This window comes from Astatotilapia calliptera, chromosome 3 (genome assembly GCF_964374335.1).
Source record: "Astatotilapia calliptera chromosome 3, fAstCal68.1, whole genome shotgun sequence".
In the NCBI taxonomy this organism is placed as follows: domain Eukaryota; kingdom Metazoa; phylum Chordata; class Actinopteri; order Cichliformes; family Cichlidae; genus Astatotilapia; species Astatotilapia calliptera.
Genome location: NC_137424.1, coordinates 81,440,214 through 81,458,364, shown reverse-complemented (window position 1 = coordinate 81,458,364; position 18,151 = coordinate 81,440,214). Strand labels below are relative to the sequence as shown.

The following is an 18,151-nucleotide window of genomic DNA, read 5'->3' as shown; positions in this document are numbered from 1 at the left end:
TAATTAATGATTTACTGGATATCCAACACACAACTGTGCACCCTTTAGTCAGAGTAGTTTAGAGTGCAAAAACCTGCTGATATCTCAATTCTGTGTTTGTGGAGTTGACTAAACGTATAACACTGTCGGTATATTATGTGAGAAAGAAAGAAATTACTTAATCCTTAGGTTTAAATAATGATAATATGACTCCCAAAATGTCTAGACTGTGTAGAAAGTGAGATGGAGCTTTTATGTTCCAGGCAGATAAGACATATTGTTATCCTGAGAATAGAAACGAGAAAGAGCTATCAATCTGTCATCCTTTCCATGTCCAGGCCGGGTGAGGTTTCCTGTGTTGAGTCAAATGGGTTAGGGCCACATTACTATGTCAAATATACCATTCAACATTTTATGCTTTTATGGGTGTTTAAGAGGGAAAATGCTCCTACATTTTTTAATGCAGAGCCTTATTCTGGTTGGTAGTGAAGTATTTACGTTAACCTCTTAATAGTTTTTTATCTTGTCCCTTTCGTCTCACTACTCTCTATCACCTTTTCTACCCCTTTGAAGAAATGAGGCTCCATAAATGTTAAAGAGGTAATTAATATTTTTCAGTTGCAGTGAATAGAAGAAGCAATAACAATACAACATAAACCAGTGACACACTCCGTGGGCCTGGTGCACCCTGGAGGGGCCGAAACACCTGATGAATCGATGGACGATGTGTCCCAAATTATATTTTGATAATCAAATCCCTAAACCTAACCAAGGAAAAATGGCAGCTTGGGTAAAAGACTGAAAGTTACGGCACACAATGATGTGTGCTGCTGGTAAAGTTTCTGGGCTGCCCGTCCTCAAAACAGCCATCCTTCAAGATTTCCTCCATTTAATGCAATGCATTATCAGGGATTGTAACGTCTAGTCCTTTTACTGAATGTTTTTCTTGAACTTTAATACTATAATTCAAGTATGTGGGCTAGAAAGTGGGACCAAGGAGGAATCATGTAAAATTCATACAATTTGTGTTTTTTTCAGAGACACTCATAGTACAGTCAGTGTTAGTCATTAATTTCTGACCCTAGCTCGTAGTGTATCACTCAGATCTTATAAGTGAAAGTGTAGCATCATCTCTGAGGAGACAAATAAGAAGAACTTTTATATTAATGTATCTCTGACAAACATAGAGTTTCACTCACTCCTTGATCCTCAACATAAACTCGAAGAAGGAATATGGTTAGTGAGTTGTCCTTTAAGTGCGCTTGTGATTTGATTTGATTATAATAAGATTATAACATTGGACGTAGCCTCCTGTTAAAATTGTTCTGTTGCCAGTAGGCTATCTTTGAGATCTCCAGGTGTAGATGACTCATAAATGTAGGTAAACGAAAATATCCACAGACAGTTTTACAGTATTATGTCCTCAGTATAACTCTGTATTCTATAATATTGTTTTCACTGTAGTTTACAGGCTTTAATGGGACATCTTTTTAAAATTATGACAAGAAGTTATCATGAGCTGTCAGACTGATATTTTATAACTTTCTTTGCATTTCTCTTTTTGTATTGACCAGATAATCATGAATGGGACATGGCTGAGTCGTTTAGGGGCAATGCATGAACACTGCAGATTATTACCAGAGAGCTGCCCCCAGAGCCTGTGGGTGTTTGGGGGTGCACAGCAGACTGGAAATCTCAACCGTATCCAAAATGTACCTTTAAAGTATCCACACATGGTACTGAATTTAAATCAATCACACAGTCATTTATGAGACAACCAAATGAGGCTCTATTAGCACCTCATGCTAAAAATAAGCATAAGAAAATTAGAATGTTGAATACCAGATGCAAGGTTTTAAGCCAATACTGCTGTACTACTGTTAATGAAACACAAACAAACAGTACATACATATAATAATAACAACAACAACAATAATAATAAATGGTTATACCTGTTTGTTACCGTCTGTTTTCAAGTGCAGAGGGTATCAAACTCTGACTTTACCTTGTGCACAGTTTTGCTGTAAATACATTCCTTCACTCCACTCAAGCTCAAGACAAACGGTCTACCTGCTGATGGCAGCTGATGTGGGCGACCGTGGCTCAGGGGGATGGGAAGAGCATCTGTAACCGGAAGGTCGGGCTGTCTGTCCTGGTCGTTGTGTCCTTCGGCAAGACACTTTACCCTACCACCTACTGTTGGCCAGAGGGGCTGATGGTGCGATATGGCAGCCTGGCGCATGTGAAGGCCGATTACGTCACAGCCAGGCGTCGAAGGTCGACTCCTTCAAATGCGGCCGATAAATGCGTCCTTCATTTCCACGAATTTGAAGGATGGGTCGGGTGTGTCCTGTCACTACCCGATCTGTACCGGAAACCCGATCGGTACCCTGCATGCGCGAAAGGTGTCTACTTCCGGTCGAAGTATTTTACGATAGTTACGGGTCAGAGTACCTGTTAAGATGTTAAGAATAACAAGTAAGATGTTTCCGATAATGAAACATTTAATATAATGTAGACAAAAACAAAAAAATAAAAAGATAGTTAGGGATCAGGACTCACCGATCCTTACTGCGCATGTGCAAAGTCGGACCGTACAAATCGGGTCTACCCGATCCGTACCGTGCAGATGTTTTATTCTTCTTCTGTTCGTTTAATGGCAGTTTACTCCCCAGTGTACGAGGATACTGCCACCTGCTGACCGAGCAAAGGAACCCTATTGTAAACTGAATTAGCATCATTACAAATGTGTGTTGATTTTGATTTAATGATAGTCGAGTGTGTTTATGCTTGTTTGTGTGGAGAGGATTGATTGGAACAGTGATGATGATGTCTGCTCTCACTGTCAATTGTCAGTAAACACTTCATCTGGCTGATGAATGTTCACGTTACATATTACAAAGTCTGCATTATTAACTCTGTAATTAGGCGCCATTCTTCTTATATTACGGCGCTGTTCTTTGGGGAACGCTCTCTGTTGAGGAGAAAAGCATGAATTTGTTTGTATACCGATTATTCATTGTTTAAATTTCCTGGTAGTCGAAAAGGAGGCAGAGCTGTTGAGAAATGCTAGGAGCTAACTGGGCGCTAACCGTATCATTCAAATATATTGAATGTCGCAATGTTGGCAAAGAGAGGAAGTGACGTAAGATTTGCGCATGCGGGGTACCGATCGGGTTTCCGGTACGGATCGGGTATCGACGTGTCCTTTGTAGGCCACCATATCCCAGAATTCATAGCGCGGCCGAGCCAAATTTCAGCTGCCAACAATGGCGGGTGCTACTAAGTTTTAAAATGACTCTTATTAATCTTTCTGGGCCACAAAATAAACATATTTTAAGGCGAGAAAGGGTTCCTTGGGATTTTCACACATAATGAATAAACGATAAACAAAAAACTGATTAAAACAGAAGTGTGAGACGGTCGAGAATTTACGCCAGTGTCCTGTTTTATTTTAGATAGCAAGGAGCAGACGGCCGAGTTTATTAAACTCCGAGACAGCGGTGACGCTAATCAGAAGGCTAGACTGTACCACACTTCCGGCCTTCTCGATCGTAGACCACAAAGGCCGGGTTCTCTGAAGGATGCAGCCGACATTTTGGGACACAGCTAATGTTTGGTTTTCTTCCTGAATACTATCGTTGTTTATATTTACTGCAGGAAAAAATGGTAAAAGCGGCATTTTACGAGGAAAACGCTCTCTCACTCTCAGTAGTTTTGTTGTGTGTCAGAACAATGAGGCGCCTGCTGAGTGTTACAGGTGTTACAGCAGTGATACATCTGCTGCTGTCAGGCCTGCAGGTATCAGGCTGTTGTTCTCCTTCATCTCATAGTGGACAGAAATTATTTTTTGGAGCGGCACAAATAATTTGTGTGGCATCAGATTTGATGCAGAACAGCTGATTGTTCTGTAAATAGTTTGAAATGTTTGTTTAAACACATTGGCTGCATATTTTTGTAAACAGCTGCAAAAAACATTGTTGTTTGCATAACTCAGTTACTTTTTTGAAGGAGTAACTATATAATTAATTGCCCAACGTTGATCATTATTTACTGTATTTTGCAGACAGAGAGTTACAGGACTCTCTTATTTTAACTTCCAATAGTGTTAACATCCTACACAGCTCATGAACATTGTAAGTGGGGTAAAGCAGTTAATTAAGAGTACTCTAACATAAATGTAAAAGCTGTAATTTGATTACTTTAATAAACATGTAACTTGGATGCTGGCGTGACCACAGTGCACACGTCTGCTGTTGCTCACAGTGGTCCAAGGGGCTGCTCAGGGAGTTTGTGTGTTCAGACACATGAACCATTAGAGGGAATATTGCTTTAGACCAACGGTGAAATTGGAATACAGTTGTTCATTGGAAACCCAAACAACCTCTTCCTCATGCTCTGATATCGCCAGCTCCACCCTTTGAGCCTCCTCCTCTTTTTCATCAACACCAGACACTGACTGGTCGGCGGACATCGAGGAAGCCTCCAGAGATAGAAGTTTCAGTACAGAGAGTTACTATGTGCACCTGCTGAAGGCAGGTGAAGCTTCATTATCTTATTCATCATATTCAGCATGCAGATGGTTTACTGCTGAGCTGCAGGATGTCAGCAGGTGAGTAAAGAGCAACACAACAAAAGCTATTTCAAACACATCAGCACGCTAAACATGGATACCACAGCCATCACATACATGATGATCTGTGTCTGAGTGTGTTGCTGTGAATTATGGGACAGCACTATATGCTCCTATTTTATAAAAGGCACCCAGTGTGTCCTCCTAAAGGAGGTAATAAAGGAAGAGCCAGAGCTCCCTTCCTTGGTTTTAGAAGATTCTCCAGCTGTGATTGTGGCCACAGAGACTTTAAGAAGTCACAAACTGAGAAAACTGACCATCAAACTGCAACACAGCAGTCAAAAACACACCACACTGATTTTTTCTGACGCTATAAGCTGAGAAACATCTGTAGAAAGACGGCAGTGAGTGACGGCACCACAGGATCTGAACCTGATGGACACACTCAGGAGATTCTCAGCTTCACCTCCGACTCTCTGTTTGACTCCGGCTGCTCTCAGTTCAGGATCCAGAGCTTCATCGTGGATCCACTGACAGGGTCAGGATGAGATAAGGTTTGTTTTTTTTTTAGTCCTCGGCCTGCTGTGATTGGCTGCTCACAGAGGTGAGAGGTCAGCGTGTGCTGTCTGTTTGATCTGCTTAACTTTATTAACAGCAAAGTAAACACACGCCCACACTGCAGAGCCAAAACAGCTCTCTGTCATTACAGGGTTTGAAAGAAGAAACTGATCACATGACTGTGGAAACAGATTCATTGAGAAAAGAATGAGGAAGTAAAATCCAGCAAACAGCTGACAGTGTCTGAGTCTGGGTTCATCTCTATGTGCGTGTGCGTTTGTTAACACTGGAAGGTCCCACACACACAAACACCCACAGAGCTCCGCCCCCTCCAGCCTGACAGCCAAACAAAGCAATAAAAGATTCAGTTTCCCAGCACACACCTGGCTTTCCTCCAGCTCAGGTCCATCAGGAAGAAGCTCACCTGGTTGGCTCCTGCTGTCAGACAGGTGTAAAGACTCTAAGAATACTCTGCACACACACACATGATGAAATCTCTAAACACATTGAGACTCCAGCAGATCCACCACAGTCCACATTCAGCCTGACTCAAAGAGCCTGGATCAAACACAGAGCTTCCAGCAGCTGCAGCTTTACTTCCAGCTGACAGACAGAAGCAGAATCCACAATCAGGATCAGCTACTGGGAACCAGCATCAGTCCTGGGGCACAGACAGAGGAAACATTGTTAGGCCAGGTCTGACTGCTTTGAACCAGGAGCTGTACAAACCTGTACTGCTTTAACCAACGCTGGTGTGCGCCAGCAGGAGCAGGTGCTGGCTTTATCTGCTGTGTTTGTAGCATCAGATTCAAATCATATATGGTTTGGGGGGGCTGAGGGGCCCCGGCTCTCATCTTGTGTCATTAATTTGTAGATAAATATGTGTGACCTGCTTTCCTGTATTTTTTTAGGCTTTCAAAAAACAGGGTTTTTTTTTCCACAGTAGGAACTTTAACTTTTTGGCTCAGAATCAGAAACATTTTCTATTAAAAGCAAAGAAGAAACTGAAGAATGTCAGCTGAGACAGATGACTCGTACTGAGCTTAGCTAATGATGATACAGCATCGCTCTGTCTCTGCTCATAGTGAGTGTAGCTCATCCAGCAGTCCTGTTTCTGTCTCTTAGTCCTGTCTGCTCTCTTTCACAGTTATCACAGTTTATAAAAATCTCAGTGCACTTTTATAAACTGTGAATGTGCCCAAAGCTAATATGTAGAAGCAGTTGTATTAAAAACAAACTGTTGCAATTAAAAGCCCAGAATGACTCATCCACATCACAATCCTGACACTGAGCCTGATGTAAACTGGTGTTTCCCTTCATTCATACAGGAGCTCACCATGCAGGCACACGTGTGGTTACACACAGAGATCCAGCCCTCAATGTTTCTGGCAGTTTCATCTTCTGGTTTAAATAAAGCCACCCTGCAGCCCGAGTGTGTCTTTATAAACTATCTGCTCCTCATCCTTTGTTCCTGTACTCAGAGCTGTGGACTCACCTGGGCTCCAGCTCAACTGGTAAAGTCTTCTCAAGCAAATCGGCTGCTTTTATCGCTTTAGCAGAAGCGACCTTTTTGGGGTAGAAGTCGTAGACTTTGTAGAGCAGCGTGGCAGGATGATGACCACCAGGGGGCGTCATGGCATGAACACCAATCAGCGGCATCACTGAAACATAATAATGACAATTTAAACCATCACAGTCTCCTGCATCCCTCCCTCGCTGCGTGGCTCCCTCACACAGCTTTTCAATGTTTCACTCTTAATCTGGAATTATAATTTATCTTATTTAAGCTTTATTTACACAGGTTGTCCCACTGATACATGATGTCTCATTTATAAAGAGACCTGCTTCAGACAAACATATTAAAGTGACTACAATAAAAAAATAGTCTTATAACTAAAATGGTCTAATGTTTCCACTGATGAGTCATTTATACGTCTTCTAAAGTCTGTAAGTAAAGTTAACTAAGAGACCTGCAAGTCGTGCATTATGCTCTATGCAGTTCTGTATGAACTGAATCCTGCATAAGGCCCATGAGGACCAGTCAACCAGAGAGTATAAAGTACAGTGGTGTGCTAGATCTGTGCTATGTGATAAACAGACTCCAACAGATGGAGAGAATGAGCAGAGACAATAATTATATCACTGAAATCCAGGAGAGCTGGATGGTGTGGTAGCAACAAGAAGAAGCCCAACTACACTACAAGACCTGAACACAGACTTTTACATTAACCCCCACACCACCGCCTTTTCTCGGACAGCAGAGTGATGAACGTTAAATCCACCAACTGCCACGTCTTTAATCACTATAAAATTAGATAACTGACTTTCAGATACGACAGTTATGTCAGCACTACTTGAACAGGCCCAGACTCTAAGTATATCCATCTTAGGCAGCGAGCTATGAGCGTTTATATGAAGGATGTGGAAACCAGGCAGTTGGTATATCACACACAGCCAGGGCCTAGCGTTAACACCAGAGAAAAAGAACAAAACATGATTATTAAGCACTTTTAAATGTTCTGGTAAACAAATAACTACAGTAACAAGTATAGCTGACAGCACGGGTCTCAACAGCAATCATAATACAGTAAGAAATGCACCAAATCCAGAGACGCCTGGCACCCTCAACCCACACTGTTGGCTGTACCCAAAGCTGCTGCTAGCTGCTGTCAGCTGTTGCTCCCCGTCTGGTGCTAAATGACGTAATGACTTCTCTAATATTTTCCCATGTGGCAAAGCTAACCAGCAGGCTCTGCTTTACTGCAACACAAAGATGAAACCGTCACAGTGTGCAGGTGTTCATTCAGGAGCTGATTAATCAGTGAGGACCTGAGCTGTCATGTGATGATCTGATGATGTCACAGAAACAGTGAGTCACCTGACTTAGGCAGAACATTTGTGAAGCAGAGCTCAGAGTCGGGTTTGAAGAACATCTCCTTCTGAGGTCTCCACAAGCTCAGAGCTGCAGCATCTTTGTTCCAGTCCTCTGGCTGCTTCTCACTGAACTTGTGAGCCAAAGGTGTATATCCATCTGTAACAGTGAGAGCAAGGGTCAAAGGTCAAAGAGTGACGACTCAGGCTGAACTGATACACGCCACAGTTCTAATGTTTCATGCTGCTCAGACTTTGGCTTTGGTAAAGTAATACTGGCAGGCACCACAGCTACTCCTCACCTTCCTGGTATATGCACCTATGGTACAAATGTGAAGATCCTAAGTGATCAGGGAAACGCTTGGATTCAAACTGGGCCGAGGTTTTTACTATAAACTCGTATTTCGCCTCCTTCTCGAGTTACCACATTTACAAACTTGGATTTGCACCCTGCTAGCCTGGTGGGGAGACGCCATACTTCTTTCATGACCGAGAGGCAGAAACTGTCATTAGAGAAAGAAACTCAACGATCTAACTGATCCAAGCAATCCAACCATCCCTTAGCTCAAGTTATCCTGACTCTGAACAAACCCTTTAGAAGGGCCATCAGCTTCTGGAAGTCATGGATCCTCTTTCCTTTTCTGCAGGCAATATTTTCCACGGGTTTGTGAGATTTCAAACATTGCAAACTTGGAAATTCTTTGCTGACGTGTTTGTGGTGTGACACAGCGGAGAGAACCACAGATTTATCTGTGGTTATATTGAGTTATTAATCAGTGTCTCCTGGCAGAATAAGACATAAATGTAAGTATCTTTAATATTTAACTGACCTTTAGCCTGATTCATGTGGAAATTTCTCACATATCAGATTTAAAAACAAAGGTCCTCTTACAGGGCCCTGTGGGGCCCCACTATTACTACAATCTCAAAGGACATCAGAGAGAGAGGAGAGATTCTGAACTCTGACCCTTAATAATTCTAATTTTCATGCTTTGTTTGTGATTTAAATCATCCTGCTGATGAACATCAAACTTACACGTGTCCTTTAAAGTGCTGTGAAGAAAAAATGTATGTGACATGTACATGAAACTGTATAGAAGGCCTAGAATCCACACTGGTTTCAAACTCATATGTTGTGGTACGAACTGGCTTCAGTTTGGTGTGAGTGCTGCTCTGACCTCTGCTGCACATCCTTGTGTAGATGACTCCAGCCAGGAAAAAGAGCAGACCCAGGATCAGCCCAAAGGCTCCAACGATCATCAATTTCTTGGATTCAGACATGGACGGGACTGAGGACACACAGGTGAGAGTCACACAGGTGGACAGACACACAGGTGTGTACAGGTGTGTAGATACAGACAGGTATTTACCCCAGTCAGTAACCAGAGGTCTCTCCAGGCTGGCGTGCTCCACCATACAGGAGATCTTCTCTCCAGACCTACAACACAAACCAACATCACTGACTCTCACACTGAACTACAATTCGTGACTTTTCGTTATCCAGCCTAATTCTATTTCCTGCTGTAGCACTCCGAAGTAGTGATGGGATTTCCGGCTCTTTTTAGAGAACCGGCTCTTTCGGTTCGGCTCACTAAAAAGAGCCGGCTCTTTCGGCTCCGAACCGGCTCTTCAGGTTGTTTTGTTGCTTTAATTAATTTATTATTAACAATAATATAAAATTATGCACAAAAGGAATTACTAACGTAAAAAAAAGTGGTTTTATTTATATATATTTATATATAAATATATGCGGTGGCCCCTAGAGACAAAACACGTACAAACTCCAAAACACATTTCTAGCATGAACTGAACTTCCAAAGCCGAGCTACTAGATCACTTAAATTACACAATTGAAAGCATGTGTGTATTGTTTGTGTATTTATACACAGGCACTCATATATATTCAAATAATTTTAAAAAAAAGTTCATTTACCTGTCACTACCACACACCAAATCCGGTCGTTGGTACTTGCTGGCTTCTGTAGCCACTAGGTAACAAAAGCTTAACACTGCGCCCAGCATCCTGGAGCACTTCTGTTGTCTTTTGTACGTGTTTTGGAGTTTTTACGTGTTTTTACGTGTTTTGGAGTTTGTACGTGATTTGAAGTTTGTATGTGCTTTGTCTGTAGGGGCCACTGTAAATATACTTTTATTTTTTCACTCCACATAAAATGTAATAAATAAATCATATAATACAAAAATCAATTATTCACATTTCAACTTTTAACTATTTAAATTTTCAGCTTTTTCCTTTTACAAATTTAAAGTGAAAACAACACAAAACACTGCAAAACACAACACAATTAAATATAAATTATAATATGAAAACAAAAAGAAGATGCACATTCTCTGTCATATGGGCCTGCATGAATAAACTTTCTGAATCCTTTATCATCTGCAACTGAAAATAGTTGTGGATGATTACTATACCTTTCTAATGTGACGCTGTTGTCCCTGGCTCTCTTTCTCTCTCTCTCCCCCCCCCCCGCTCTGTTCCTGCTACTGAGTGTAACTACCGCCCCTCCCCCCTCTGCCCAGCATAAAGCACAAGGCTCACGTGCAGGCGAGAGAGAGAGGGTGAGAGAAAGAAAAAGAAAAAACCCACGTGGCGGCTCGCGATAAGGAGCCGGCTCGCGTCGTTCACGTCAAAGAGCCGGCTCTAAGAGCCATTTCGTTCGCGGACGACCCATCACTACTCCGAAGTAACAAAAGGAAGGTTTAGTTGGCATGGCTGCACAATTATTTTGAACCTGGAGACTCAATGCTTTTGATGGAATCATAAGATTTGTTCATTTGATCATTTTACATCTTGTAGAAATGTGTTCCAAGCACGCGACTATCTCCGTCATCCAGGTGTAAAGGTCTTTAGCACTGGTCCTTTAGAACAGGAGGTTCATGATGTTTTAGCTCAAGTCCATCACAGGCTCAGTTTGAGGAATTCTCTGAAATTTATTACATGACACATCAACACATGCAACGGTAATGTAGGGAAATGTTCATATTCAGTAAGTGAAAACAAAGAAATTGTCATGACATGTTTATTGCTTTGTTAAAAACAATCTGGGGGACTTCCTATTTTTTGCTCTGCTGAATTCAGACAGTTCCTGCTGAAACACTTGGCTCAGAAGAAATGGGAACTTTGGGTGAATTTAGTTGTGGCAGGAATGAGGAAGGAAAAGAGGGAAGAGGTTTCACAGGCTGAGCTGTGAACATCTGCATCTGTGGATCATTTTCATGTTATTCAAACGAAAGTCAGTGAGCTGGAGACACAGACCAGACTGAGCTAAATAAGTCGAGGGCGCCCAAGGATCAGACCAGAGCTGTTTTATTGAAAAAATGAATATGGAAGGTGATCTGTGCTGACGCTTGAACTATCCTGGAGAAAGTAGACATGAGACTGAAGAAGCTCCACAGCATCAGGGAAAAAATAAGCAGGTGACAGAAAACATTCAAAACTTACAAGAATAAATAGAATCAGCAAGTCCTGTTAGCAGGCCCAAACTAGACTCACCTGGGTGTGTACTCCAAGTAGGAGTGGGTCTGGTAGAACCAATCAGCATCTGGAAGCTCATCAGTTGCTGTGGTGTTAGAGGTTACTTCCTGTCCGTTTCTCAACCAGCTCACTTTGATATATTTGGGGTAGAAGTCGTAGACGCTGCAAGCCAATATGGCAGGATGATGATCAATGGGAGGCTTCGTCCAGTGAAGTCTGACAAATGGTTTCGCTGGAACATGAAAATGAAAATGACTTTGGTAAATTTTGCAACAAACTAAAGCAGGACGCCGCAAACCACAGACACTCCGGTGTCTGCAGAGATGGTGTAGCTTTATTGAACGTGTCACATTAAACCTTCAGCAGTGTTACTGTAAACTGTGCAGAAGGTCCAGGCAGGAGTTGTGTTGATGATGCATCAGTGTGATGATGTTTATACGATGATCCGATGATGCCACAGAAACACTGACTCACCTGATTTTGTCAGAACACTTCGGTACCAGAGGTCAATGTTTGGTGTGCAGTACGTCTCCTTCTGAGCTCTCATTGAGGCAAGCTGTCCAGGATCATTGTTAAAGTACTCTGCCTCCCTGACACCGTACTCGGTATATCCAACAAACTTCCCCACACTGCTGTCAAACCTGACATACTCTATCCTGTTGTAATAGTAAGATCTGATGTACTCTATGTCCCGCAGCTCAGTGGAGTTAAACAGGCAGCGGGATGAAGTGTAATACTCGTATCCATCTGAAACACAAAGATCAGAGAGTCACTCAGGCTGAGCTGGTCCCCCCCACACACACATCTCTACTGTCAGGAGTTACACACAGCTACTGTTGGAGCACCACAACAGCAACATCATCACTGCCACATCACTTCAAATACAATATGTCACTTTTATTTATATAGTGCCATCTCACAACAGCAGTCTGCTAAGGTGCTTTACATTGTAAACACTCAATGTTAAACAATGTTAAACGTTAGACAGCAAACTCCAACAATCACATGACCCCCTATGGGGACTGCTAATGATTTAGTACAGCTGTGCTGTATAAACACATGATATGATATAATATTGCTGTGGTTTGCACATTTGTACAGGCTGTGTCTGGTTTGAGACCAGGAGGACACACAGCTCTCTGTCAGGAAGAACATCCAGTGTAAAAGTTTGCAAATCAGTGTATCAAAATATTACACATATCACTTCATACATTTCATAATGGACGTCATCCACTAAAAACAAAATAGAAATTATAAGTGATATATTGAAAAACTGTGCAAAACAAATATTATATCATAACAAATGATAAAGTTTATGTCCAGTAAACTGTGCGAACACTGAGGCCAACAGTTACTTTCAGTGACTGATGATTGGTGTATTCATTATTAACCTCCTCAGACCCGAACTCTTCCACAACATGCATTTTTAATTTATATTTGTGCTGATTGGGGCCCGATGACTGTAAAAACAAAGAATTACCAGATTTTGATTTTACTTTATTTTTGTTTTTATGGAAAATCAGAGCCAACTATGAGGATATTCATTTAAAATTTTGATAGAACAGGTCCCAGGAGGTTAATGTGAAGAAGTGAAAAAGGTAAACAAAGTAGCCGGTTGATGTTTGTGTTTGATCTCATTTGACTCTGTCAGCTGATGAAAATAAGTGAACTAAACAATCACTGAAGAAATGGAACCAGCTCTGAGAGGAAGAGGAGGATCATCACAGGTTAAGGACAAAAAGCTAATCCCAGCTCATATGTCACGTTCATTTAATCAATAAAACATCTCTGATGCATTTAGACTCTTTGAACATACATGTGAGTGTATTGATTGAATGTTGATGAGTGTATGTGTAATACCTGCTCTGCAGAGGATGATGAAGAAGAGGCTGACGCAGAGAAAATATGAATCCATGTTGAGTTCTCCTGACAAACTCTGACAGTCTGACTGAGCACAGTGCTAAAAACCAGAGGGCATGTCACATGATCTGCAGCATCATCTGTTGCCAGGAAGAAATCTGTGACAGGAAACCAGGAAATTAGCTTTAATTTATTCAGCTGGAAATGCTCTAACTCGAACAGACTTCCTCTGAAATACCAAAAAAAGACCAAAATCTGATCATTTATTTAACTTATAAATAATGGAATGACTGACTTCAAACATATTATGAAGTCTAGATAAAAAAAAAAAATTAAAAAAATTAAAAAATTAAAAAAATAAAAACTTTTTTCTTTCCTTTTGTGTGCGTCAGTCAGAGAGCGCCCAAACATCCCGCAGCTCACAGTTTACACCCTCAGCACATTCTTTCACTTCTCATCTCACGTGTTCATGGTGCACATATTAATAAAGTGGTGGAGACAATACTCAGCATCTAACTTGCTCCAAACAAGTGTAGAGAGGGTAAACATTTTTATGGCATGTAGTTTCAGATGAAACTTTCTAACAGATCAATAAATACACACACAGTGTTTATGCAGTTTCAGTTCGTCCTGTTGGCTAAAGGTACACTTACTTTATTTCCAGGGAGAGAAACTAATAATAATGTGATAAAGATGTAAGAAAGAGAGGACGGAGGAGGAAGAGCAGAGAAGATGATCAGCAAGCAGTTTCTTTTAGAAGGAAGTGACACAAGACTTTGATGGATTTAAAAAAACACAATATTAACTGTGTCATGGCCTGAAGGTGACTGAAAGAAGCCAGTAGTTTGGAGTCTGGAGGCTTCATTCTGAGCTCTAAGTGAAGTCAACAATAGGACTGTTCAGTATCTCACTGACCAAATCAGGGAGTCTTTGCAGCCTGACTGGTGGTTGTGGAAGCTGAGAACATCTTACACTAACGCCTGTGCATGTTATCAATATATTAAAATAAATGTTTGAGTTATTAACACCCACACTGGTAGCTACTCAGCTTTTAGTCTGTGAGCTAACATCGCCGACTTTGTTCCTTTTTGTTGTTGATCTTAATTTGCTTTTGTTCTGCATTTTTTCTAAAATACATCTCAGCATTAATGCTAACGCTGAGTACATCACAACATGCTAAGAAGAGACAAAGACGGAATTTATAATACAAAATTAAAGAAAAATGTCCCCACTGTTTATTGTCACGGTGTTTGTTAATCAAAGTGGGATTTAAGGTTAACTTGTGTTGAATTCATCCTTTCTGTGGAAGTTTGCCTCAGAACGCCCTCACCATGTGGTTCAACTCAGTTTGAGTCTTTTCTTAAAATGTAATCAGGTTTAATTTGTTCAGGTTCCCGTGCAAGACCTTTGAAACAATTAATGGAAATAGAAGTCTGATAAGGCCTGAGGTTTTTTAGCCTTTCTTTTAACCAGATTTTTATTTGTTTTTCAGTTTTGCTGCTCCATAAAAAGAATGAATTTAATATCAAAAAGAAACATTCAGTTATTTTAATTCAAAAAGTCACGAGCTTCATCTTCATTCTGCACACAAGAAAAATCAGCTCACCAAATACAGCATGAGACCGTTCCACAACAGAAACATTCAGAAACACACTGAAATCAACGTTTCCTCAGTAAATCTTTAATGATGTGAAACTCTCTGTTTCACATCAATAATCAGTCCCAGTGAGGATGAGGAGGGTCTGAGATCATTCGGACCAGCTGCCACAGTTTTCCTCCAGATGTTTCATTTGTAATGAATCATATAAAAGTCAGTTCATCAGAGGATGGTGTCTACCTCAGAATTTATTAAAACATTAGCATCAACCGATCAGCATCACTTTCTTCCTCGGATGAAGAGATAGATTCCTGCTGCCACGCCAAGGACACCGACAGTCAGACCCACTCCACAAAATATTGCAGGTCCCAGAATGGATTCAACGTCCTCCACCTCTGCAGAGACAGAGAGAGACGTGGACCTTCACATCTGTAAACAGTCAGTCTTTGTGCTGGGACCAACACTTTCTGCTTGTTTTTTTATTTCAGATCATATTATTAGAGATCATTGAACACACTTCCATTGCTTTGCACACATGCAGCCTTTGCCTTAGAATATAACTCACCTTGTGATTACTGTTGTTGGTACATTTTATAATAAACTGAACCTGATATACTCACCATAGATTTTGGTAACTGGTTGGGTCAGGGCCACATGTTCCACTGTGCAGGCGTACAAATCTCCTCCCTTTGGAACAAAGTCCAGTTTGGACGTCTGGCTGAAGGAACCATCCTTGTTGGATAAGGGAACAGTGATGCTGGTTCCTTCAACCACTTTCTTCGTGTTCTTGCTCCAGGTGACGTTAACGGGAGCAGGATAGAAACCAGTCACATGACAGATCAGAGTGTTCTGGACTCCAATCTCCACATTTACTATAGTGTAGATTTCCACACTGTCAGGAGCATCTGTGCACAAACACATACAGTTTGCTCACAACACCACGCGACAGGCTGCACTCAATAACACGAGAAAACAAAAAACTGTGAAAGAAACAGAAGCTTCTGCTGCTGAACTCCAGTTTCTAGTGAAAATGGAAAAAACACAAATGTGCAAGAACAGATTTTTTTTGTTGTTTTCATGTCATGTGATGAAGTGGAAATACATACTGTAGGTTCCCTATTTCATTTCATAGGAAGCATAATATTTCCATAGCATAAGATAAGATAATATAAACTAAGATAAGATAGGACAAGAGAAGAAGAACTTTACCGAGGCAGAGAGAAATTCTTTTGTCATAAACATAAGAGTGCTAAAGAGAGCTGCTAGTAAGTAGATCATCTTTGTTCTTAATCAAAGACATGAGTCTGATCAACATCTTAGCAGAATGATGTCGTCTATTTCTGCTCATCATCATCGCTGTGTTGGATTATGATTCTGAGAAGGATTTGGGCGTCCATCATTTACCAGGCGGACTGCAGATTCTTAAGCCTTTTAAGGTTCTCCCTGTGAATCGTAGCTTCCTTATTATTTTCAATAACACAGAGCACTGAGGTGGAACAAACCTACACTACTGGAAGGGCCTATCTCACCACCAACCTCTCTCCTCCAAAGCTAGGAACAACATCACCATTAGTTCAGAGTGGGTTAATTAAGTAATTAGAATCGATTATTATTTTTTTAATGTGCTGTTAAAGTCTAAACTGTGTCTAAACTTCCCTTTCTAACTTTTTGTGAAACAATAAAGGTGTGAATCTGAGTATAAATGTATTTAAGTCCAAATAGATCTAACTGGTTGCTCTAGCAAGTAAAATCTTCCCCTGAAACCTGCAGTCTGGGCTTCATCCCTGGTTAACAAGTCCCACGATCTAGACGGGGCTGTCATAACATAAGTGACTGATAGGAACCGACTTGCAAGGCCACTCAGGTTTGTTCATGTCTTTCTCAAAAAAACACATTAATAGTTTGCAGGAACTAATTACTGAAGTTAACTTAGAAAATATTTTCTGTTTCTTCACAATACTTGGAGATTTCTCAACAATCATTTCACACACGTTGCTGTTTTTTTAAGATAACACTAACTCACCAAATTTGGATTATCTTTGTGTGTTTTTGTTCTAGTTTATATCTGTAATCTGGTGAATATTGACACTTTGTGAGCTTGGATTAACCTCAGGATAACACCATTATTCTGTTGTTTGCATCACATGTTATTTAAAACTAGAGTGAGCCAACTACATACTGTACACCTGAGTGTCAGGATAATGACAGCAAATCTGATCTAACCTGTCAGCCTGTCACAACTGGATCTCTGCGAGTTATCTGCCATAAAGCTCTTGTTGTTGTTTTTTATCACTTTAACAGAGTGAAATATTTACAGGATTTACTCCCAAGCTGGAAACGTGCTTCTGTTCTTTACATGTGGACTGTGTGGTTGATGAGTTATGTTTACCGAGTTCTTTGGGGAAGTCCTTCATAGCCGAACGAGCCACCTTCAGGTTTTGTCTGCAGATCTGTTGATTAGCCACAGCTTCTTCATACATTCCTTCCTGCCAGTGTGGATGATCTGCAAAGGCTGGCAGAGAATCAACACCTTTCTGTTTGTTGAAGTCTGCGTACCAGACCACCTCATCATCCAGTATCAGCACATCCTCTCCAACAGTGTCTGAACAGCCGCTGATGGAGTTCATCTCGTAGAGACCTGAGGAGAACAGAGAGCTTATTCAGTGTCTGTTATTCAGTGCCGACTGTCAGCAAATGTGAGTCACACAGGAACCATCAGCCTGATGCTTTAATCCTCAAATATAGAGTTCATTACAATCTCTTTTTTTTAAACTATTAGTCAAACAACACGTATGTTGTTAAAAATGTGTGTTTTTCTGATTTTTTTTGTCAGACTGGGGAAGAGTGTCTGTGTTGTGAACAAGCTCATATTTAGACAAACAGTGTCCCAGTAATCAGCTGGTGAAGTTTAACGATCACGTGATAAATGTGTGCGCGTGCTCGTCTCTTCTGTTTCGGACTTCTGACAGAGTTCATTTGCTCACTAGTATTTTTAATAAGTTCATTAAAACAGAGTTAATGAGTGATTTAGAGACTCACCATCAGTGGAGACACAGAGGACCGAAGAGAGGACGAGGAGCAGCACCCACACCTTCATCTTTATCATCATCAGCAGGAGCTCTGTGACTCTCTGAATGTCTGCGAGCTCGTACACAAACATCAGCCAATCACAGAACAGGGACCACATGATGTCATCGGTGTCCAGGCAGACAGAGGCACC

General features: G+C 41.1%; 2 protein-coding genes across 4 annotated transcripts; both read right to left on the bottom strand.

Moving 5' to 3' along the window:
• Positions 1 to 5,292: 5,292 nt before the first annotated feature.
• LOC113009905 (H-2 class II histocompatibility antigen, E-S beta chain-like) lies at positions 5,293 to 14,721 on the bottom strand. Of its 3 annotated transcripts, XM_080299486.1 has the most exons (9): positions 13,335 to 14,721; positions 11,949 to 12,221; positions 11,493 to 11,706; positions 9,352 to 9,419; positions 9,160 to 9,270; positions 7,989 to 8,141; positions 6,606 to 6,771; positions 5,752 to 5,771; positions 5,293 to 5,697 (listed from the first exon to the last, which is right to left on the bottom strand). In XM_080299486.1, coding segments are annotated over exons 1-9 (1,062 nt in total). In that variant the 5' UTR covers positions 13,390 to 14,721; the 3' UTR covers positions 5,293 to 5,695. The 3 variants fall into 3 exon arrangements, 2 of the variants coding, with proteins under 2 accessions (XP_080155612.1, XP_026004335.2); XR_013906734.1 differs by having other exon boundaries at positions 5,293 to 5,771; positions 6,447 to 6,771; XM_026148550.2 differs by having other exon boundaries at positions 5,293 to 5,771.
• A 146-nt stretch (positions 14,722 to 14,867) lies between these two features.
• LOC113009984 (H-2 class II histocompatibility antigen, A-U alpha chain-like) lies at positions 14,868 to 18,133 on the bottom strand. The gene is made up of 4 exons (XM_026148724.2): positions 17,971 to 18,133; positions 17,321 to 17,569; positions 15,552 to 15,836; positions 14,868 to 15,326 (listed from the first exon to the last, which is right to left on the bottom strand). Exons 1-4 carry the CDS (start codon positions 18,116 to 18,118, stop codon positions 15,211 to 15,213), a joined length of 798 nt encoding a protein of 265 aa, XP_026004509.2. The 5' UTR covers positions 18,119 to 18,133; the 3' UTR covers positions 14,868 to 15,210.
• Positions 18,134 to 18,151: the final 18 nt, after the last annotated feature.

Coding starts and splice junctions, on each gene's coding strand:
- LOC113009905 (XM_026148550.2), bottom strand. CDS start 13,389: ATGGATTCATATTTTCTCTGCGTCAGCCTCTTCTTCATCATCCTCTGC. Junction 9,271..9,351: donor ACCTCTGGTTACTGACTGGG/GTAAATACCTGT, acceptor GTGTGTCCTCAG/TCCCGTCCATGTCTGAATCC. Junction 5,772..6,605: donor CCAGTTGAGCTGGAGCCCAG/GTGAGTCCACAG, acceptor TCTGTGCCCCAG/GACTGATGCTGGTTCCCAGT.
- LOC113009984 (XM_026148724.2), bottom strand. CDS start 18,118: ATGTGGTCCCTGTTCTGTGATTGGCTGATGTTTGTGTACGAGCTCGCA. Junction 17,570..17,970: donor CCTCTGTGTCTCCACTGATG/GTGAGTCTCTAA, acceptor TGTTCTCCTCAG/GTCTCTACGAGATGAACTCC. Junction 15,837..17,320: donor GGACTTCCCCAAAGAACTCG/GTAAACATAACT, acceptor GTTTGTGCACAG/ATGCTCCTGACAGTGTGGAA.